The 23,945-nt window shown below is 34.8% G+C and overlaps 1 protein-coding gene across 15 annotated transcripts in view; it reads right to left on the reverse strand.

Moving 5' to 3' along the window:
- The window catches only part of Atrx (ATRX chromatin remodeler), a 166,631-nt gene that overhangs the window by 64,411 nt on the left and 78,275 nt on the right, over nucleotides 1-23,945 (reverse strand). For all 15 annotated transcript variants that reach the window (XM_038316110.1, XM_038316102.2, XM_038316101.1 and 12 more), the window contains 6 exons: nucleotides 19,088-19,160; nucleotides 8,498-8,631; nucleotides 7,908-8,084; nucleotides 5,516-5,609; nucleotides 4,198-4,300; nucleotides 2,170-2,400 (listed from right to left, as the gene is read on the reverse strand). In XM_038316110.1, the coding sequence (XP_038172038.1) occupies nucleotides 2,170-2,400; nucleotides 4,198-4,300; nucleotides 5,516-5,609; nucleotides 7,908-8,084; nucleotides 8,498-8,631; nucleotides 19,088-19,160 (812 nt within the window). The remainder of the gene's footprint in view (nucleotides 1-2,169; nucleotides 2,401-4,197; nucleotides 4,301-5,515; nucleotides 5,610-7,907; nucleotides 8,085-8,497; nucleotides 8,632-19,087; nucleotides 19,161-23,945) is intronic.

Below are 23,945 nucleotides of genomic sequence, written 5' to 3' on the forward strand. Positions count from 1 at the left end.
GGCAAAATTTTAAAATGGCACCAGTATTCTTGCCTCTTGATATAAACGTCCTGTATTATCGGCCCTTGTTGAGTGTGGTTAAGACCTATAAATACAATTTGATGTTAGTCCCAGATATGACTAATCATCATTTAACTCAGACTTAAACTCTCCTAAATAGGCCTGAACTCAAAGTTAGCCATTCAAAAGATTGAAATGCTTTCCTATGGGGCAAAAAACGGAAGCAACATGCCATGTAGCAGAAAGAAGCGTGTAGTACATAAGGGACTATGTACTCAACTGCAAGAAACTAACACATGATGTTAACTAGTTGAGAAAATAACACAAACTCTAAGACGAAAATATAGCCCTGGTTAATTTCTTAAACTTAATGAAACACTGAGCAGAGGATTCAGTAGTCATACCCAGCTAAGTCACTCCCAACTTCTCTAATAATGGTAAGATAATGAATTTATCTTCTTTAAAGAGGTTAAGTGTATGCAAACATTTTCAAATAGGCGGAAAACCCCTTGATGTCTGCAACCTCCTTCCTTGGGCACATCTGAATACTCTGAGATCATAACATGAAGGACCAGGGAATGTGAGTTCTCCCCTCTACTATGGTAAAGAAAGCTTTGCATCCTTCTCCCGGGTTCTGATGCACACAAGAAACACAGCACATGGAGGGAGAACTTTTTGTCTTGGAAATTTTGCCAGCCTCGCTTGCATACAGGAGCTGGCCACTTACCCAGACCACAGTAAAAAAGCTTACTGTGACCATGAGTAGCATTAGCTAGTAAAGACAGGAAGTTCTTTTTCTCCATATAATATGCTTTCTTTGCTTATTTCCCTACCTCATTTTAAATTAAATATATTCATTATTATTATTTTTACAATAATTTTCACTTCGTAGCTTACTCTCTATCCTTATTTTGTCTATTTTTCTTCCTGTGGTTCTTAGTGGTGTTGTAGCTGGCATTTACTGATTTTAAACTTATTCCTATATCTGGTTTAATTTTGATTCCCCTTTATATTGGGTTGTGAGTATTGATAAAGAATGAGCTCACCATAAAAGGCAACTCACAAAGACATCCATAAAAAGTCAACAGGTGTATGTATCCCAAGAGCTGTAGAGGTCACAACACAGAAAAATGAAAATATAGAAATTCAAAGCAGCGCAACTTAAAAAGAACACATTTCTCAAAATCCTATAACATGAAGGAATAAAATATAATATGACCTTATAATAATGTTTAAAATATCCTTATATTTTTAATGTTATAGTCTCAACTATTGATAGATGATGATAGCATTTCTGTGATCTACTCCAAAATAATCCAAAAGTAGGTAAATATATGAAACAAATCTGGTACTATTAGTAATGGATGACGCTGGAATAAAGGATACATGGAAGATTACTATATAATTTTCCATACATATATTTGGCAGCATTTTCACTATAAAATTCATTCAAAAAGAGAAATCCCGGGGCTAGAGAGATGGCTCAGAGGTTAACAGCACATACTGCTCTTGCAGAGGACAAGCATTCAGTTCCTAGCATCCATGTCTGGCAGGCAGCTCTTGTGCCTAGAACCCCAATTCCAACAGATCTGACACCGTCTTCAGGTCTTCATGGGCAAACACACACACACACACACACACACACACGAAGCAAACCCACATGCACACATACATATAAACCCATAATTTAAAATAACATAAACTTTAAAAAAAATTATACATATAAGAAATCAATTTAAAGCTGAGACGAGAACTCAGCAGATAGAGGTACTCTCTACAAAAGCCTAACAACTGAGTTAGAGCTCCAAAACCCACATAAAGGCAAAAGGAGAGAACTAATCACAAAGTGCCTTCTGATAAACACATGTGTATCATGGTACATATGTACCACATACACATAATTTTAGAAACTAAAAAGAAATTTTAAAAGGAAGTCATTTTCCTAACTAACCATATTATAATCATTTGTGATCATGTAACAGTCTCAAGTGTTTTCAAATCCTTAATTATACAAGCATAGCCTAATAAGCATAGCATGCTAACTCTGGTGTAAAAGAATTTTACCCAGAAATCTACAGTGTATTAAGACATTCAACTCTTGAAAACCTGTATGCAATCTGTCACATAAGTCTATGAAAGTTATATATCAAACAGAAATATGGTGGCTACCTCTCTTAATTTCTCTCTCTCACGTTCTCTCTCTGCAATACGTTTTCGTCTCTCTTCTTCTTCTTTAAGGGCATTCTGGGTTTCTGTTCTTAGTTTATCATCTTTTAGAATCTTCCGAATTTTCTTTCTGCCTTTTCCAGGGGACTTAGAATCATCATTTTCATCCTCCTCCTCCTCCTCTTCCTCCTCCTCCTCATCATCATCTTCCTTTTTTTCTTCTTCAGAATGGCTCTGTGGAATTCAGATACAGAGAAAAACAGTAAAAGTGCTCTAATTCATTTACTTCATGTTGTATTGTGTAATGTGCCAAAAAGGGGTAGATGAAAAACTTTATTAATTATATGCAGAAATAAACAAGTGTTGAATAAAAAACTTCAATTAAACCAGAACAAAGGAAAAGAATCAGGGCTAAAGAATCAAATAGGTATTAATTTTAAAACTGTATACAATTAGCTAACAAGAACATGAAAAGATAGCCAAACTGACAGGTCAGAGGAAAAAATTCAAAACTGCAATTAGATACCATTTTATGCACATTGTAATTGTTATTATGGATTAATAAAAGCAAATTTAAGAAACTAAATGTCAGTGAACATGAGGCAGTACAGTATTTTTAAGAATGCTAAATGATGTAACCAATATAGAAAAACTACATGGAAATCTGACCCAGCAATTACAACTTGTACACATACCAGAAAAAACTAAATGCAGGAATAAAAACAAATATTTACAGGTATGCTCATCATCACCTGACTCAAAACAATTAAAAGGAGAAAATAAGCGATGTCCAACAACAGGTGAATGAATAGAATACTCAAAATGTGATATACATATACAACAGTTTATCCAGATGTGAAAATGAAATGCTAATATATACTACAACATGAATTAAACTTGAAAATAAGCCATCAACAAAATAAGATAGGAAGAAAAGCAAATATTTTATTGTAAAAGGTACTTTAAATGTCAAATTCATAAATCAGAGCACACCAGGAGCAAAATAAAGATCAAGATAGAAAAATGACAAAGTTCAGTGGGTCTTGGGCTGAAGAGATGGCTCACTAGTTAAAAGGGCTTGCTGATCTTCCAGAGGACCTAAGTTCAATTCCCAGCACCCATATCCAGTGACTCATAATGGCTCTAGGGGATCCATTGCCTTCTTTTGGAGTGCTACCTGCACACACATGGCATTAAACACACACACACACACACACACACACACACACACACAAAATTATGTTTTAAACTTCTGAAAAGTCCAGTGGGCCTGAAATTATTGTTTGCGAAAGCAATTAAGGCCATTAAATAGTATATTATAACATGTTTCCAAAGTTAGTTTTTCAAAAAGTAAAGCCTTCTGACCTAGAAGATTGTCTCAAGTGAAGGGTAGGTATCTAACATGCCTAAGGCCCTATATTCACATCAGCACTCAGGAAGCTGAGACAAGAGGGTCAGGAATTCAATGCCTACCTAAGAAACAGAGTTAGTTCAAGGTCAGGCTGAACTACATGAATCCTATCTCAAAAGAGGAAACCATGATCAGAATATACTGTGTGAAATAGATATTTTTGTGAATTTAAACAAAGAAAAAAATGAATGAAGACAGTTATGTTTTGGGGCTGGAGAAATGGCTCGGTGGTTAAGAGCACTGACTTCTCTTGTAGAGGACCCAGGTTCAATTCCCAGCAACCACATGGCAGCTCACAATTGTTTAAAACTCCAGTTCCAGTGGATCAACCACCCTCACACAGACACACAAGCAGGCAAAACACCAATTTGCATAAAAAAGTTATGACTGCATTATATTACAATGTTTTAAATGTGAATACAATAACATATTAAAAATGAATTAAAGACTTTCTTGCTAAAGGCAAAAAATAAGAAAGAACAAATGATTCTTTCAATAGTAAAAATTAAATAATAAAATGTAATTACTGAATGGAATACAAACAAAAATGGTGAATTTACTATGAAGTATAATATAATGGGTGAATAATAATTCAAACAAACAATAAATGCCATTATTACCTTATTTTCACTGGAGGAATCCTCTTGAACTTTAATCCGTCGTCTTTTCTTTTTCTGTTTATAACTCCGCTGATTTTCTTCCAATTCTGCTTTCTTTGCAGACCTTAAGAAAAATTTTAAATGTAAAATAAAATAAAATAAAATGCTTCCTGATGAGTATGTACTATTCTGGAAATATCATGTCTGGATCATGTATATGCTGGAACACATACTACACCACTGAGCAGCATACATATGCCATGTTATTATTTTAGTAATAATAAAAGGCACAAATCATAAAATTAAGCATATTAGCAATTTTTAAGCATATACTTTAGTAGTATTAATAACACTGACTTTTTCTGGACACAACTGCTCAAATGTATGGCATGCACATAGCATGCATAAGACCACAGGGTTTCATTCTCAGCACTACAAAATCAAAATCAAGCAATTAAAAACACTAACGAGGGACTAGGACTAGATGGCAGAGCTCTGGCCTGCAAAGCACAAAGCTCTAGGTCTAAGCCCTACCAAAGAGTAAAATGGTGATAGGAAACACCTGACATCTCAGCACCCAAGAAGTGAAAATAAAAGTAACAATGGTTCAAGGTCAACCACAGGTACACAGAAACTCCAAGTCAGCAGCCCTGGCTATATAACACTGCCCACCCACCCCCACCCCCAAAATATAGGAAGAAAGGAAGGACAGAAAAAGAGGAAGATCTGGGCCTGTACCTCATTGGTAGAATCAATGTCAAAAATACATAAAGCCCTGAGTTCAACCATCACCACTATTACAGGCTAAATATAATTATTTGTTTTCTTAATTTTTATTAACATATATTAATTTGCACAATGCTAAGGGTTTCATAAACACATTTATTCCCTGTGTGTGTATATAAGTGAGAGAGAGAGAGAGAGAGAGAGCACGCACCAATGTGTAGCAGTTAAGAAAACTTGTAGGCATCAGTTCTCTCTTTGCACCAATTTATTTCCAAAGATAAGGCTTATCAGCAAGTATCTTTACCCACTGAGCTTTCTCACTTTCAAAAATTAATTTCAAACATATGTGTGTGTGTGTGTATAACTTTATTTGCAATCAATAATAGCCCTTTTTCAGAGGGAGGGGGCCAGAGTATATATGCAGGGAATATACTTGTAAGAATAGCTTACAAGTATCGATTCTCTCCTTCCACCACGTGGGTACTAGAACAAGCTCAGGTCATCAAACTTAGCAGTAGGCAGCTTTACTCTCTGGGCCATCTCACTGGCCCAATTCCTAACCTTCTTTGCAAAATAAAGCAAAACAGACATACAAAGAATGTGTAATACTGACCTTGTTCTAGGCCGCTGTTCATCCTCAGATTCACTGACTTCTTCACTAACTCCTGACTCTTGAAAGTCAGTGTCTTCTGAATCCTCACTGCTCACTTGAATTTAGAAAGAAATGAGTAGTTTTCAAAAGAAACAAAATCCATTTAGTCATTTCACATTAAAACACTAAAGAATTATATAAAGACCATCAGTAGAGAGACAAACAGAAAAAGAGAGAAAAAGAGTATATATTACTAAGAGAGTATATATTACATAAGATATACCAAATTCAAGCATATAAGCCCACCATAGTGGCACACCTTTAATCCCAGCACTAGGGAGGCAGAGGCAGGTAGGATCTCTGTGAGTTTGAGGCTAGTCTGGTCAACATAGGGAGTGCCAGGACAGCCCAGGATACATGGTAAAACCCTGTATCTCAAAAAAAAGCAGACCAAAACATGATAAACTAGTTAATGATTCAAATGGTACAGGCAGAACAGCCTTAATCAGATCTGAAATGCACTAAAATCTGGTCTATGAATATCAACATATTCCATGAGTGAAAACATTTAAACTCATGTGCTAAGTTGCTATCAAAATGCAGGTGCACTGGGAATACTGCATAAGTACATGAAGTAGAGATGACATATAAATGAACTTTGTGTTAACAAGGATCCATTTTCCAAAGATCTCATTATTTATATATCAATATTTCAAAAAGGGAAAACCCACTAAACTAAAGCATTTCTGGTACTATGCATATCAGATAATGTATACTAAATATGTATTTATAGATCTAAGACTATACTTCTATATTAAAATGCAGGTGTTTAGTACTATATGAACTAACAAAATGAGAATTAGCCATACATATGTAAGTAATAATCAAAGGTAAATTAATGGAAGTCTGGCTACAAGTAAACAAGGCTGCTCAAGGTAAAATGATTATAAAATTTCTGCCAATGAGGATGACTAACAACCATGTGCAGGACACAGAAAGCCATGACCTAAGGATTCTAAAAGAGAAACAATAGCAGGCAGATTGGTGGTTGAAATCAAGACTGATATAATGACTCCTCTATAGTAGGAGGGAGACATAAGACAAGTCAGCTGTTGACTGCCACGGGTCATTTTCTTCCTTTGTCTGCTGTATTATCTAAGTTATTTGTTTGTTTGATTGGTTGGTTGTTGCTAATGTTTTTTGTCAGCTTGACCTAAGTAAGAATCACTTGGGGAGTCAGAAGATCAACTGAGAAAATGTCTCCAATAGATTGGCCGGTGAGCAAGACAGTAGGGCATTTTGCTTCACGATTGATGTGTGTTGGGTTGAGGGGGTGGTGATCAGCTCTGGGCAGGTGGTCCTGAGTCATAAAGCAGGATGAGCAAGCTTTGACTAATAAGTCAGTAAGCAAACTGTTCTTGTTTCTCTATGGGCTCTGCTTGTGTTCCTGATCAATAATCAGGAACCAGCATTCCTCAGTGATGGAGTGACCTGAGAGTTCTAAGATGAAATAAACTTTTCCCCTAACACGATTTTAGTCATGGTGTTTATCACAGCATTAGAAACTTTAAGATACTCCTTGTTTGCTTTTTTGTTTGTTTGGTTGGTTGGTTTGGTTTGGTTTCTCGAGACAGGGTTTATCTACAGCTTTGGAGCCTGTCCTGGAACTAGCTCTTGTAGACCAGGCTTACCTCGAACTCACAGAGATCCGCCTGCCTCTGCCTCCTGAGTGCTGGGATTAAAGGCGTGCGCCACCATTGCCCTAGCTAAAATATAAAATATTCCTGGTTTTAAGGTGTAAAACAGGCTGAATTCTAAAACTACATGATAGAGGAGGGTCATCTGTATGTCTGTTGTTTCATTGGTTAATTAATAAAGAAAATTGCTTGGCCTGATAGGTCAGAACATAGTAGGTGGAGTAGACAGAACAGAACTGTGGGAGAAAGAAAGCAGAATCAGGCATACGTCTCAGGCAGACGCCATAGCTCTCCTCTCTGAGATGGATGCAGGCTAAGATACTTCCCAGTAAGACACCATCTCGTGGTGCTACACAGATTACTAAATACAGGTTGAAGCAAGATATGAGAATTAGCCAATAAGAGGCTGAAACTAATGGGCCAGGCAGTGTTTAAAAGAATACAGTTTCCGTGTAATTATTTCTGGGGCTAAGCTAGCTGTGCAGGAGCTGGGCGGAGGAAAGTGGCCCGCAGCTCCCACTACAACTACAGAGACCATTAATGGCAAAACTGTCAGTTTTCTAGTTATGCACTGGGACCAAACATGAGATCAGATATGTACAGATGCTCTCTTAGGAGCAGCATTTAAGTGTCTGAACAGATATATTCAAATTTGAATATGAGAACTCATTCACAAAACAAGTATTTGCTTTACAATCAAAATTAAAATGTCTTACCCTTCCTTCTATTTCTTCCTTTGGCTTCTTTATGTTCTTTAGGCTTTGTCTTTTTTTCTTCTCCAGATTCTCCATCACTCACCGTCAGTTTGTATCTCAAAAGTCTATGTCTGTATCTTGGCTTCTTAGATTCTTCGGAATCTGAATCTGATTCAGAATTGACTTGATTTGGGGCTTCTAAATGAAGAAAATATATCTAAAAAGCCCTCATCGACAGACTTTCTTTTAAATATATTTTAAAATTATTCTCTCCATTCACGATCAACATAATTTATGTACCTTAATACCACCACTGATAACAGGTAGTTACTTACCAGCCCCAGTTACTGACTATGGACTAACCATTACCAGTGTGTAGCACTTTAAGAACTATTTTGCTTACATGTTTATTGACAGTAAGGGAAACAACAAGCATATCCTACACAATTATTGTAATGCACACAAATGATTTGTGATAATAAAGTTTTAAATATTTTTTAAACCCTCAAATGCATTTGCTGAGATTTCTTGGTCAGATAATCTTCACAGATTAAATGGCTAAGGAAATAAACTATAAATCCAACATGGCAACTTCTCTGTGGGGAGCTCACCCTCATCTCCTGGGGTTTCTTCACTTTGTTTTCCAATTCTTTTTTTCTCTCCTTCAGGTTGATCATCTGAAGATCCATCCTCATCAGAGGAAATATTGGCTTTAATTTCTTCTAAAAGCATCTTCTTGGCAATTCTTGGGAGTAAAAATATAAAATAAAATAAAAAGCTGCATTTTTGGAGGTAAAAACACCAAATTAAAAACAAATTCTCTGTATCAAAGTAAGAATAAATACGGTCAAACAGACTTTATATTGCAAGTATGAGACAGATTAAAAAAAAGCCATGTTTTAGCACAAGCTACCAATGAACACTCTTGAAAATGTTCACTGATCATTCCTCAATTCCATAATTTTTTAATGTACTACAAACTCTCAGGGATACAGTCTACTAATTATTTTGACCAATCAAAAGTTGATGCTGCCATCCTCCAGTAACTACCATGTGAGATAGACTAATAACAGTAAAATTCACTTATCCAGACAACAGAAGTTCAAGACAAATCTGCAGAGAAAAGGATACTTAAGAGAAAAACAAAATCTCAGAAAAGCAATGAATAACAAACCAATCTAATAGGAGACAGCACGTCAAACTACAGGATGATATGTTTGGATCTTAATTTCACTTTTCTTCATAAAAAGGTTAACCAAAGTAACACCATTAATATTCAATACTGGAGCAACCATCAATCATTAGTAATAGTCAAGCTGGGGCATTGAAGGGGCATTAGTGCCACTTATTATATGGTGAAAGAACACATATTATTATAACTGAATTTTAAGTTTCAGGAAAAATACAGGAAAATAGCTTTGCTCATACAATTTCTCAAGATGCTTCTAAAGACAAACTTGCTAAAAGAAAAACTGCTTAATGAAGACACACCTTTTACTAATATGAAAATACACTACTTGGTAACTTCCAACTTAAACTAAGGAAAATATCTGAAAGTGTAAAATAAAAGCAATAATGAAATTTTTGTACAAGTTATAGTCATGGATTGCTCTAGGTATCCTTTTGCCATATATTTGTAAATCACAGTAATTAATAAAAGAAAAGCTTATAGCAAGATCCTAAAACCTTGTCATGACATAACCTTTATGAGGTAAACATCCATTCGGCAATCAAGATGGTCCGATTAAGTAAAAGTGGTATTCTTGTGACTACAGAACCTTTGGGTTATGTTACATTAGTTTTTCAAAACAGGGCATCACTATATAACCCGAGCTGACCTTGAATTCAGAGAGGCCTGCCTCTGTCTCCCAAGTGCAAAAATTAAAGATATGTGCTACCAAACCTGGCCACCTTTGTTGTTTCTTGATTTGACACCCTTCTCTACCTTGCTTAGCATGCAGTTTCACTTCAATCAAGAAGTCACTGCTATTTACTTTGAAAGACGCAGATCAAACAGCTACAGAAATGTTCATTATATGCCATTTTGAACTATCTCCTTCACACAGATAGATCAGAAGACAACACAGAAAATCACCAGTAGATGAAGGAAGCCATGGATGGCTTTATTTTTCTGATGGTTTCTGCTATGATTTTATAGACTAAATCATCTCAAATGAACTCTTTATAAGGTGAAAGAAGCAAGCTTTGCTCTTATATATAGGGATCAGTGGTTCTGGCTTGTAATGCATATAGGAAACATTTTATAAACAGTAGACTAACTAAGGGGTGCAATATTGTATTTTGATGAGAAAAAATAACAAGTATCATTTACTTTCATCAGTTTATAAAGAGGATCCACTATATCTTCCTCAAATTCGTAAGCCATTACCAATTAAAGGAAAGCTCTTTAGAACTGAAAGAAAAGATCTTTATAGGTTTTGTAAAAATCATCCTAAATACATACTAAATCAGTACTTCTCATCAACTAGGAAGAAAATCTTTCTCAAGTTAAGCTAGGTAATAGAGTCTTTAAAAATGCATCTATATATAAAACTTGTACATGACGTTATTGCATGTTAGAGTCAGAAAACTGTATTTCACTAGAGGCTACAAGAAGATCTATAAAATCATTTGGGTAAGACAATACATTCTGAATCTACTTATGTCAATGTAGTAACCTGACTTCAGGTTGTGACCACAAATTCAAAGAGCTTTAAAAGTTCATGCTAACTATAAAAACGTTGTTAACTGTAAGCAACCACACGTTTTTTCCTCTTTCAAATTCTAGATTCTTAAGACTATGTCTAAGTGGAAAGTCAGAATATATAAATCTACCTAAAGTATTCACAAGATTTAGATTGTCAAATAACAAAGGAATATTGATGTAAACAGTGATACAATATGTTAAGTAATAAATTATACAATAAATCATTGAAAATGACAGCACATCCACTCATTAAAGAATTACAACTTGTCAACAACCTTCAGTAATGTTAAAGTATGGGAAACAATTATGGTCACTTTAAAAGAAGATAAACCACAAATTTCAGAGAATGGTCATTTTTCTCCAAATCACAAGTTAAATACAGAGTAGTGTAGACTCCTTAAGATTTTTAAGACTAGGGTATTTTCAAACCGCCCTGGAACATTATCTTACCAAAGTAAAATCTTATTTATAGCAAAGGATACTAAGGAAGTTGAATAATTTCACATAAATTATAGCTTATGGGGAACTAATGAGGTGGCAAAATGTTTTTAAGCACACATACTGTTCTTCCATAGGACACAAGTTTAATCTCAAGCACCGGCATGATCAGGAAGCTCACAACCTTCTGTGACTCCAGCACTTGGGGCAATCAACATCCCTGGCCTCTGTGGGTACCTGCACACATGTACATATATACCCACACATAAAACACATGTACATATACCCACACATAGACTTATAGATAAAAATAAATTTAAAAAGCAAAATGATTAATGGTTCAAGCCTCATGTCAAAGAATGACTGTTATAATCCTAACATATAACATATTCTGCTACAGAAAATAATTGAAAGGACCTAAGGGCTGAGACCAACCTTCAATCTGAACAGAAAGCATACTGAGGTGAAATGTGTCCCACCTATAAAGCCAACAGTGAGACACTTTAAAGGGAAACTCCACTACGTTTAACTCTGGAGTCATGGGCCACAGAGACTTCAAAGATATCACTTGAGAACCAGCTGAGGCTGGCAAAGCATCATTTGAGGCCTCGGCTGGACCCATGCTGGTATGCATGTGATGGATGTATAGTCATGATTCCTAGTTGATTCTGTTTGCTCTGAAGTTCCTTTCTTGAGGCTTTCCAGGATGTTTCTGAGAAATTCATCCAGGCAACAAGGTGCCCCCTGGAATCTCAATGATCAAAATTATACCATGGGACCAAGTAGAGCATTCAAAGCAGTCAGGACTCTTATCGGAAGCATTAAAGGCACAGGCTGTGCCATTCTTGTGGAAGTATACCCAGGCAGAGCCTAATGTAATAAGAGCCTCCATTTTCCTGAAAGGTAGGGAAAGAAGAAGGGAGAAAGCAAACAATATGGAGGGAGGGTATAACCCCACAAACAATGATCAAGATGATGCATAAGAAAATAGGACCTCCAAGTCCATACAAACAAAGACTTCTAAATTATACAGCAAATGCTAAGATAATGTTTTATTACACCTCATCTACTAAAATGAACAAAAATGATAAGAAATGAGCCTGATAACACAAAAAAGCAATCAGAAAAACAAAATTAGAAAGTCAAAAAATCTGTTAGAAATTGTTATCTGGAAAATGAGTAATGAATGCCTCGGTAAAGTGCTTAAACAGGAAAGGAAACTGCCTCCTGCTGGTATGTAAATCAATAATTCAAAAAAAGTGAATTTCTATATAAGGAACTATCTGGACAGATCTCCTGTACCAGAACACTTTAGAAAAAGCTATAACAAAAGTAACAGAAAATGTTATAACCAGAAGTCAAGAACATACATTCTGGTGAGAGACAGCAAATGACAATGCTAATGAATGCCTGGACAAACACATCAAAGTCGTTCCAAAAGACAACTATGTGTGTATGCATATACATATAAATGCATTCCACATCCAAAAGACAACTATGTGTGTATGCATATACATATAAATGCATTCCACAATTTTTATGTCTTTACAATTGAAAGAATATTTTTTAAAGAGCTCTAAATATAGACATGTCAATATGTTTTTATATCTGCAACAGAGTACAACTACAACTACAATTTTACTATTTAAGAAGCTCTAAAACAAAAAGAAAAACCTCCCAACTTAAAATTACATTTTTGAAAGGGTAATAAATGTATTGTTCATCCCTATATGAAATTAACAAAATTTATTAAGAATTGTTGTTCTACATTCTGCATAAAGTACAACAATGGAATATATGGCTGTGAGATAATGTTCTTATATCCTGCAAAGATTTGTCACTTATATTGGTTTAATAAAACACTGATTGGCCAGGCAGGAAGTATAGGCGTGGTGACCATACTAGGAGAATTCTGGGAAGAGAAAAAAGGCTCAGTCTGCAGTCACCAACCAGACACAGAGGAAAGAAGATGGAAATGCTGCACTGAGAAAAGATACCAAGCCAAGTAGCTAACAAAGACAAGAATTATGGGTGAATCTAAGTTGTAAGAGCTAGTTAATAATAAGCCTGAGCTAATAGGCCAAACAGTTAATAATTGTTACAAGCCTCTGTGTGTTTCTTTGGGACTGAAAGGCTGCAGGACCAGGCAGGACAGAAACTCTGTCTAAAATATACAGCTAACAAAATAAGATCATTGGCTTAAATGTATTTTATTTAGATGACATAGTTTCTGAGTATACATAACATAAAACAACCATTATACTTTCCAAGTTTATTTGTAAAACAATTACAGGGTGAAAAGTTAAGGAATGTTTATTTTCAGTGAGAAAATAGTGAACACTTTTGCAGCAGAGTATAAGGCATTTTAATCACTGTCATTTACTTCAAAGATTAAAATGTTTTATAGTTATTATAGAAATTTTTGAACTTTATACTAGGATATTATTTTAATACAACTTCAAAATTCCTTAATGTGAAGTTTTCTATCAAAAAAGTAAATAAGCCATGATGATCTATACCCAAAAATGATAAGAGTTCATAGGAATTCAGTAAATAATCAAAAGATAAACAACAGCTCATCCAATCACTTCTTCAATCACATGTCCTATACCATCTGTCATCAGAAACAAGTAGTCCTCTTTTCTTTTTGCTAGGAGTATCAGCAAAATTAATATCAAAATTTTCAAAAAAAAATCAAGACTAGAAAGGTAAAAGCTGTGTGAAATTAAGAACTCATATTCAGAGCCCAAGGTGATGGTGCATGCCTTTAATCCCTGTGCACCACCAGCAGAGGTAAGTGGATCTGTAAATTCAAGGCCAACCTGTTCTTGACTCCAGACCTGTAAAAACAAACTAACTAACTAACTGAATGAATGAATGAATGAATGAATGAATGAATGAATAGATAAATAAATAAACGGGATTGCCTGTAGCTACTAATATTTTATACATGGGCTATTCTGCTTAAACTACACTAAATTAGAAAATGATTATTCCAGCTGGGCATGATGTGCACACCTTTAATCCCATCACTTGGGAGACAGAGGCAGGTGGATCTCTGTGAATTTGAGGCCAGCCTGGTCTACAGAGTGAGTTCCAGGACAGCCAAGGCTACACAGGAAAACCCTGCCTCAAAAATAAACAAAAAACAAATTTAAAAATATCTAAGTTTTAAGGAATTTTATTGAGGAAAAAATACATTAACGTCAATACAGGACATTTAGTCATATTAAGGAATTCAGTCTATATTATTCAATATTCTTATAATAAAAACAGAACTAAATGAAAATCATGAATTCAAAACATAAAAGTTAAAAGCAAAGGATATCAGGTCAGAAAAATGAGTTACATTTGCTAACACTATATTGTAAACTTTTTATCCTGGCAAAAATATTTCTTATTTGCTCAAATTCCCAATATCATCAAAGAACAGAAAACAAGAAAAGAGTATTTAGTAGACTGTCTAATCCCTATCCACAGAAGGAGAAAGCCCATCGATACTAAAACTATTTTTTTTTCTTTGATGAGCCATCTAGTAAAAAAATAAAATAAAATTGCTGACACTTGCAATTAGTTGACTCATTAGCCAGCGGACCCTATTGTCTCTGGCAACTCCACTGACTTCATTAATCATACTTACCAGGACTATATCAACAAAGTAATGGAAAAGAATTACCTTAAAACTACTAAATACTCAAAACATTTAACTCCAAAAGAAAAAGGAACAAAATTGTTTATTTCAAATGCTGTTTTTTTAAGCACAATAAAGACTCAAAATAATTTTACTAACCAAACGAAACCCATCTAAAAAAGCCACATGAAAAATTCTAGAGTTAGCAAATTTGTAAATATATATGTACATATATATGTGTATATATGGGGGGGTCAACTGTAAATATATTTCAAATGAAAACTGTAAAGGGACTTGTTTCACTACTTCTACCAAAATCAGATGAGTAACCATCAAATATGTTAATTATACAATAATTAATGTCCAGGAATCATTAGTCTCTTCCCAAGTAATTAAGCTGCAGTAAAAGTAAAAAGCATTCATTAACAAAATATCCACATCATGCCGACAGGGCAACAAAAAAAATTGTATATTGCCTAGATTGAAAGGCAAAACCTATTGTCAAATGATACGAGTCCCACTCTCCAAGAGTAACAAAAACTTCAGTCAACAACTTCCATACCAGAGTTTGCATTTATGAAAAACTTAATTTAGTGCCATCTATAGGAATTCTGAGAAAAAAGTACAACATTATTTAAACTATGTACACCTTCAACAATAAAAAATGTTATGTGCCAGGCAGTGGTGATGCACGCCTTTAATCCCAGCACTGGGGAGGCAGATGCAAGTGGATCTCTGTGAGTTAAAAGCCAACCTGGTTAGTTCCAAGATAGCTAGGACTCTAACACAGAGAAACCATGTCTCAAAAAAACTAAAAAGGGAAAAAATAGGTGCTAATATGTTGAATATGCACTAATACTCTATTACTGAGTGAGGCCCACTGACAGCATTAAGTTCTACAATATATAGAATTAGAAAAGCTTTGGTCAAGAAGTCCCCAGTCATAATGAAAAGAAAAAAATCACAAAGCATGTATCCACATTCCTAATCTCAAAATTTTGATAATCTGTGAAATACTTTGGATTTGTAGATCTTCAACATTTAAATGGTAAAATCTTGCTAAGTAAAACTGAAAAATCTAAAACACATTTGGTCCCGAGAATTTTGGCTGAAAACTGTAAAACAAAAGTTTTTATCGATTGCATGACGTTTTCTCAAGGCAAGAACCAATTTAAAACTAAACTAAAGGTGGTGCATGCCTTTAATCCCAGCACTGGAAGAGTCAAAAGCAAGCGGATCTCTGTGAGTTCGAGGTCAGTGTGGTCTACAAAAGTTTCAAGCTAGCCAAGGCTGTTATACATAGAAACCCATCTCCGAAAACAACAACAAAAGAACTAAGTATTTAAAGGGCACATGAATCCTTACCATACTGGCACAATCGTATAACTAAAATAAACTATAATTTAAAAAACTCTTGCCAGACAGTGGAACATGGTAGGTAGCACACACCTTTAATCTTAGTACTTGGGTAACAAAGGCAGGCAGTTCTCTTTCAGTGTGTGGGGTGTGTGTGTGTGTGTGTGTGTGTGTGTAAATATATATACATATATAACATGAGCTATATAGTGAGACAGTTTCAAAAACTCACCAACAACAAGGTATTATGATGATAATGATGATGTGAAGACTAAGGTGCAAAATCTGAGGTAACTTGTCAGATGCATAAATTTCAAAATTTAAGAACACTAATTTTTTCTTATAAAAAGATCAGAAAATGATAGCTATCTGCTTCAATCAAACTATATATGGTCAACTAAATAGAAATGTACAGACAGGACGATTCTAACTCACAGTGGTATATACCTACTTTCAAATGTTAAACTAACAAGAAGTTTTTTATTTACAGTAAAATGTTGTAAATGTAACTTTTTAATGATCTCAAAAGCCTTATTTTTATTTTCTTACTATCACAGCTTTAAAATACTAAAGAAAATAAAAAGAATTGCTTATTAAGCCTTCAACAAAATATAAACATATGTGTTTTAGACATTTAAAGTACTGACTTCCTTAATTTGAGGAATGAGAAAACTTCTTTGGCTTACAAACTAGTCCATTTAACTTTATTCTAACAAAGACCTATAAACGTTAATTTATTTTATTTTATTGATTTTTCAAAGGCAGGGCTTCTCTATGTAACATAACAGTACAAGCTGTCCTGAAACTAGCTCTGTAGACCAGGCTGGCCACAAACTCACAATGCCCTGCCTGCCTCTGCCTCTCAAGTGCTGTGATTAAAAAGACAAGACCACCACCTCCTGGCCTTATAGATGCTTATGATACATACATCATAATTAAAATTAAATGCTTGAACAAGAAAAAGTTTTACATAAATTTATTGCATTCAAAGTTAAGCATTTGTAACAATACACTATTTACCTCTTCATAAACAACACTGGACATAAATTACAAAACTACAAAATTAGCAAAACGTATAAAATTTATACACAATTTACACACAATTATACAATTGTGTACAAATTTACAATTACAATATGCTTTCTATCAAGATACATCTTGCTAAAAATATGAACCTGAAAGATTTAATCATGATCTTCAGACAAATTTTTGAAGGTTGCTTAGAGCATACTCAAATCTGTTCAAGTACTTAGTCTGAACTAAAATAGTGCAAAGAGGTATTTGTATTCCCATTAAGGGTATGAGGAGTAGCTAGCCCATGCATATTAAGATGCTTCTTTGGTATAGTGGCTATTAAACAAGTTATAAATTGTATATTTTATAAAAGCACATTAAAATGAGTAAAGATATGCTCAAAATAAAATTCAATTATTCTCCAAAGTACCCAGAAGAGTTGCAGTTTTTTTAAATCACAAATTTAAGATGGAATTAATGAGACTTTCTAATAAAATAGTTGTCAGTTAAAGAGAGGTAAAAATCAGAGAATTTTAGAAGTAAAAGTTAATTTTTGACAAGCTATAACAAAAATTATACTTTAATAACATTCTTAATTGGTGGCTAAATATAAAAGCTCATCTCTCATACTTAAAAAAGTACTAATAACTATTAGTAAAAAGATTTTTGTAATAACTACTACTAACATCTGAGGGCTTGCGATTTACACGAAAACAGCAGCATTTATAAATGAAAGCATTCTAAAAGAAAATCAAGTTCTAAATGCTTTCATAATCTAGCCCTAATGGTATATACTATAAAACCCCTGGACAGACATTTGTAAGAGAAAAACTAAATAGGGAAGCAGAGGCTGAGTCTCTGGGTTTACAACAGAGCTCTAATTAACTGTAGAAGTATGGTCTTTCACCCTAGTTAAAGTATTCACTCTACTAACAAAATGCCAATGGCTGGAACAGAAACCTGTCAGCATCTGCAAGACCAAACCTGGGTGAAAATAGCAGATGCCCTTAGAGCACTTGGTTCATCTATCACAAAATTATGACAGCAAGTATGTATTATTTTCAGTTTCTAAATACTAGAGCTTTCTATTGGAAATAGATGGTCATTTTCACGGTCTTTACTAAAATCGTTTTCAGACTATTGCATACTTTGGTATCAGAATTAAATAGAGAAAATATCCATTTTTCATTATTAGAAATAAAAATTATAACAAAAATTTATATTCACCAGCCCAATATTACACAGTTAATTATTAAAAGGTTAGAAGTTGACCATCCACTATACATACCAGGCTATGTTCTCATTAAAACTACTATCCTAAAGAATAGAAAATGTTTAAAATGTATGCAGAACCATGTTGACTATGGTTAATATGGTTAATATATGTTTAATTTACTCTCTGCTGTGACAGGGTTGTCTTTTTTTTTCTTTCAGCCATCCCTTAGATAAGGATAGGTAACTGTATAGACTTTGCTGTTTACATTTAAACATACTGTTTAAGTCTTAGTGAAATTAATAATGTCATACTATACACTTCTATTTTATTTGGAAAAAAAGGTTAAAATGTGAATCGACCTAGATACGTCATCAACTGATACTTAGTTTGAAAGAAATTTTCTAAGCTTAAAGATATGAATTTTTTCATTCTTCACAGGTCTTCATAAATAGGAGCACCATGTTGAATGACAATACAATAATCAAATATAGAGATAGATGTCTGTTCTTGCCATTTATTATGATTCACTTGCATCAAAAATTAATCTGTCAAAATTGAAAGCCTCAAAAAATAATCATTTTATATGGAAACATAAAATTGACAGTTCTTTATAACACACCCTATGCTAGGTGTGTTAATATTGATATTTATTTTCTTTTAAGGTTTCTGAGCTTTAGCCCATTTTCTGGCCTTTCTTTCAAACTTGCAAGAAGACTGGCATGAGTCTTTCTGAGGCAGGAACTCCTGGTTTTTACAACCTCCTTGCTGTTGAGTTGTTGCTGTTTGCTCCCACGCCTAGGGTGTGTTATAATCTTAACTCCTTACAGATGGAATCATACCTATTCTCAGGATCATTGTCGTCGTCATCATCATCCACTGTGACAGGCACTGATTTAGATAAGGCTTCATCTCCTTGGGAGAAAAAGTGTACTTAAAATTAGCTTTGAATTATCTATACAAGTAAAGCTGTATAAAATAAAACTGAAACCCAACAATGCTAGAGCAAACTAGTAGGTTCTATACAAAACTGCTGAAACCTAAATAAGAACAAGGAATGTTGATAAAATGCATAAAAGGAACTTTATGAAGGATCGTGTGTGTCTGAAGGTTCCTTTCAAAGCACAAGAATTTTAAAGCCATCTTTTTTACAAAGGCTTATTAGTTGCCATCATGACCTGTAGTTTGTTATAGTAACTGCATTACTCTACTGAAAGTGTAAAGTTAACCAGTGTCTACTATATCTGGATTCACTGAAGAATAACAAAACTGTTTCTATTTTGATAGTGCCAAGTAATAGAAAAACACACTTTGAATCCGTATAAAACCTACAATTTGAGGTACCCAAAAAGACATTTGAGCACACTAAGACTTACTTCACTTTTAAAAGTTTTTTATTTAAAATCTAAGGAGATAGCTGAGGCTGTAGTTAAGTGGCATAAAACTACTCTTTAATATTCACAAGGTCTCAGATTCCATTGCAACACAGCAAAAAGGGAACAAAGGCAGGACGACGGGAATTTGTGCATTTCATAGTACAGAAATTTTACCTTAAAAGAACAACTTAAATATTAAACTTTAGTTAATATTATGAATGCCAAAGCACTCAGGGTTAGTTATGCTGATGTTCACTATTAATCCTCTATTAATTCAGTATTATTCACTATTAATGTACAAAAGATGTCAAGGACAATACCAAGGGGGAATAAATACCAATCTCAAATTAAGCAAATTAATTAGTAATGGAGACAAGGAAAGAAAACTCTACAGTGAGGAAGGAAAAAGGTGTCATAATAATGAAACATTTAGGCATTTTTGTTGTGTTGAGGTTATACAGAGCTAAACACACACAAAAAACAAAATAAGCACACCCACATACACACACACACACATACACACACACACACACACATGCACACAAACACACAGAGTGGGGAGAACAAATGTAAAGCTGGGCTAACAAAAGACTAGGCATGGTGGTGCATACCTTTAATCTCAGCACTGAGAATCAGACACAGGAGGATCTGTTTGAATTCAAAACCAACCTGGTCTACATAGTAAGTTCTAGACCAGCTAGTGTTACATAGTGAGACTTGTCTCAAAAAAGAAACATGAAGTGGCTGGTGAAATGGCTCATGGTTAAGAGCACTTGCTGTTCTTCAATAGGATTGGAGTTCAGTTCCTAGCACCCTTGTCAGGAAGTTCACAACTGCCTGTGAACTCCAGCTCCAGGGAATCTGACACCCCCTTCTTCTCTGTGGGCACTCACACAATTGCACAGAGACACAAACATATAAATAAGTAGCAATGTTTTTCAAACCTACTAAAATCTAAATAAATCTTCAATTTTCTGGACTTGACACCATATTAGTTACACAAGTTATCACTAGTGAGGAAATCCAGTAAAGGGGATATCTGAGACCCCTTTTCCCTTATTCTTTGCAACTTTTTCCATAACATAAGAGAGGAAATGGAAAAAATATATATAAAGAAAAGACTTTGGGCTAAGTAATGTAGCTCAGAGATATAGTACTTGCTTGGTGTATGCAAGGAACTGATACCTAGTACTGAGTAAGGGTGGACAGATACCTACAGATTTCAGGATAAAAGCATGCTAACTGTAGAAAAGCAAAAATAACTCTCAGGACATTCTAGTAAACATCCCCCTTGAACAATATTAAAATAACATATTCTTAGCTGTATTACCCTCATTCCCTCCTTTTTGGAGGCAGGATCTCACTATTTGGCCCTACTTGATCAATAATTTGCAATGTCATCCAGAACAACTTCAGATCTATTACAGTGATTCTTCTACCTTTGCCTCTGGAGTGCTGGGTTATAAACCATTAACTCCATGCCATCCAATGTAATCCCCTTTACTGTCTAAATATTGACCTAAACTTCAAAATCAAGTTCAAACAGTACAAATTATTCTAAAATTTGCCTAAAATACTTAAATAGCTCATTTACCATTACAACACCCATTGTGGCTTTCTCAATTTTATTTTTGATAGTTTTTTAGGAGTCGAGGAATCATTCTTTTTGTTCTGTTTTGCTTTGTGTTTGAAAACAGGATTTCTCTATGTAGTGTGGCAGTCCTGGAACTCACTACATAAACCAGTCTAGCCCCATACTCAAGAGATCCAGGCAGTCCTCTGCCTCCCAAGTATTATGATTAAAGGCGTGCAACACTACAACCCGGCTTAAGCAATGTTTTTTAATCACTGGCTCATACCTAAGTTTATTCTGGAAAAAAAAACAGTATTTTGTGCATAATGTTTATCTTCAAAACCCTTCATATTCGATTATGTTTGCATATTTCTATTGGTAGGATAAAATCCCTAGTAAATTTATCTTCTTTTTTTATTCTAAATATTCCACTTGGTCCTAAGAAATTCACAAGCAATAAGGTTTATTTAATCAAACTGTTGAATGATTAGCATCTGATTAAGAGACAGATACTCAAGCTTTTTTGGATATATAACCCTAGCACCTAGTCAGTCCATGTCAAGGTTCTATTGGCTAAAATGGAACATAATTGTCTAGGTTAGTACTGAAATTATGGGATTACTGGGAAATGCTTTCATTGTGTGTTTGCCACATGTTGCCAGCTTCTAAGGTCTACTGAATAGTACATATTACACGAAATATTAATAATTCCAAACATAAGACAGATAGAAACTTTCTGTTGGACATAGTGGTACAAGCCCATAACATCAGTACTCGAGGTAGAGGCAGGATGATTACTACAAGTCTGAGGCTGCTCTAGTCTACATAAGACCAGTGAGAGCTATACAGCAAGAGCTTGTCTTAAACATCATCAAAAATAAAGTAAAATAAAAGAAATGATGGGTCTGGGGAGATGACTCGGGAGCTAAGGGCAATTGATGCTTTCACTGCTCTTGCAGAAGACCTGTGTTTGATTCCCAGTCCCCACATAGTGGCTTCCAAACTTCTCTAACTCAAAGTCAAAGGGATCTGAAGCCTTCTAGCCCCCAAGAGCACCACGTAAAAATATGGTGCATAGACGTACATGCAGGCAAAACACCCATTAAATACCAATTTAAAAAAGAGAACTAGAAGGTCTAGCACGTCAAATCACTCAGTGGTAGAGCATATGCCCATCACACATGAGAGGCCCTGGACTCCGCAACATTTCACACCCAGACCAGAGAGAGAGGAAGAAAGAGAGAGAATGTTATTTAAACTCAAGAGAAAAGACTTTTTTGGAAATTAATTTAGTAAAATATTTTAATTAAATATGCAGAATTCACCAGGGAAGTTATTTAATTGCAGAAGCCAATCTTGCAGTGTTTAAGATCAGATCAATTACCTATGATTTGCTAATGATAACACTCCATTCAGTAATAAGCTAATAACTTTTCATTCTTACAGACTAATCTTTAATAGGGATTTTACCAACTAACCTGCTAACTAATTTTCTATCAAAGTAACTATTACACTTTGTGTTTGCTTAAATTATGTATATATGTCTATTGTATGAGTACATACATGCTTGTGCATATGGCCATGAAGGCCAGAGAACTAGGGTCTCTTGGAGCTTGAGTTACAAGTATCTGTGAAAAACAAAATGTAGGTCCCTAGAATTGAACTCTAGTTCTCTAAAAGAGCAGCAATATGTGATCTTTTTAAACTATTGAGCCATCTTTCCAGCCCCTAAATCCATTTATAATACAAGTCCACAATTATAAGTTGAAAAAAAAACACTTATTTGACAAGAAAACCTGATCTGAAATGCTAATTCCTCTGTGTTAATACTCAAATATTTCATTTGTGGAAACATTGTTTGACTTTGTGGAATCACATCAAACCTCTTCAAGAGTTTCTTTTTTAATGCCCCATAAATGTTAAGCTTTTTTCTCAAAAATAAGACTGAAGTTAGTTTTATTTAGAAAGTTGGAATAAATGAGAAATTCATAATAAAGGGAAAGTTCTTCTGATTTTGCCTATACTGGAAAGTTTTCTAAAAAAATCTATTTATATACTTAATAATTCTAAATATTGTTGACATTGTCTTAACTAATTAAAAATAAATACAATTAACCAATACACATATACTAGTCAAGTGATTTTCTTAAAGCTATAATAAAAATTACATGTTAAAATTTTTTTTTCTGGATACTGGAAGTAGACAAGATTGCCGGACAAAAAATGGGAACATGGGGGTGGGGTGGGATGGAGGGAGGGGGGAGGGGGAGAGAAAAGTGTGAAGTGGAGGATGGGAAGAGCTTGGGGGAATAGGATGGTTGGGATATAGGAAAAGTGGATATGGGAACAAAGAATTATATATCTTAATTAAGGGAGCCATTCTAGGGTGGGCAGAGACTTGACTCTAGAGGGGTTCCCAGGTGTCCAGGAAGATGCCCCAGCTAGGTCCTTGGGCAGCTGAGGAGAGGGTGCCAGAAATGTACAGATCCTATTGCCATACCCATGAATATCTTGCATATTACCATAGAACCTTCACCTGGCATTGGATGGAGAAAATGACAGAGCCCCACATAGGAGCACCGGACTGAGATCCCAAGGTCCCGATGAGGAGCAAAAGGAGGGAGATCATGAGCAAGGAAGTCAGGACCGTGAGGAGTGCGTTTACCCATTGAGACAGTGGGACAGATCTAACGGGAGACCACCAAGTCCAGTTGGAATGGGACTGATGGAACAGGGGACCAAACCGGACTC

The sequence above is a fragment of the Arvicola amphibius genome, chromosome X, assembly GCF_903992535.2.
Source record: "Arvicola amphibius chromosome X, mArvAmp1.2, whole genome shotgun sequence".
In the NCBI taxonomy this organism is placed as follows: Eukaryota; Metazoa; Chordata; class Mammalia; order Rodentia; family Cricetidae; genus Arvicola; species Arvicola amphibius.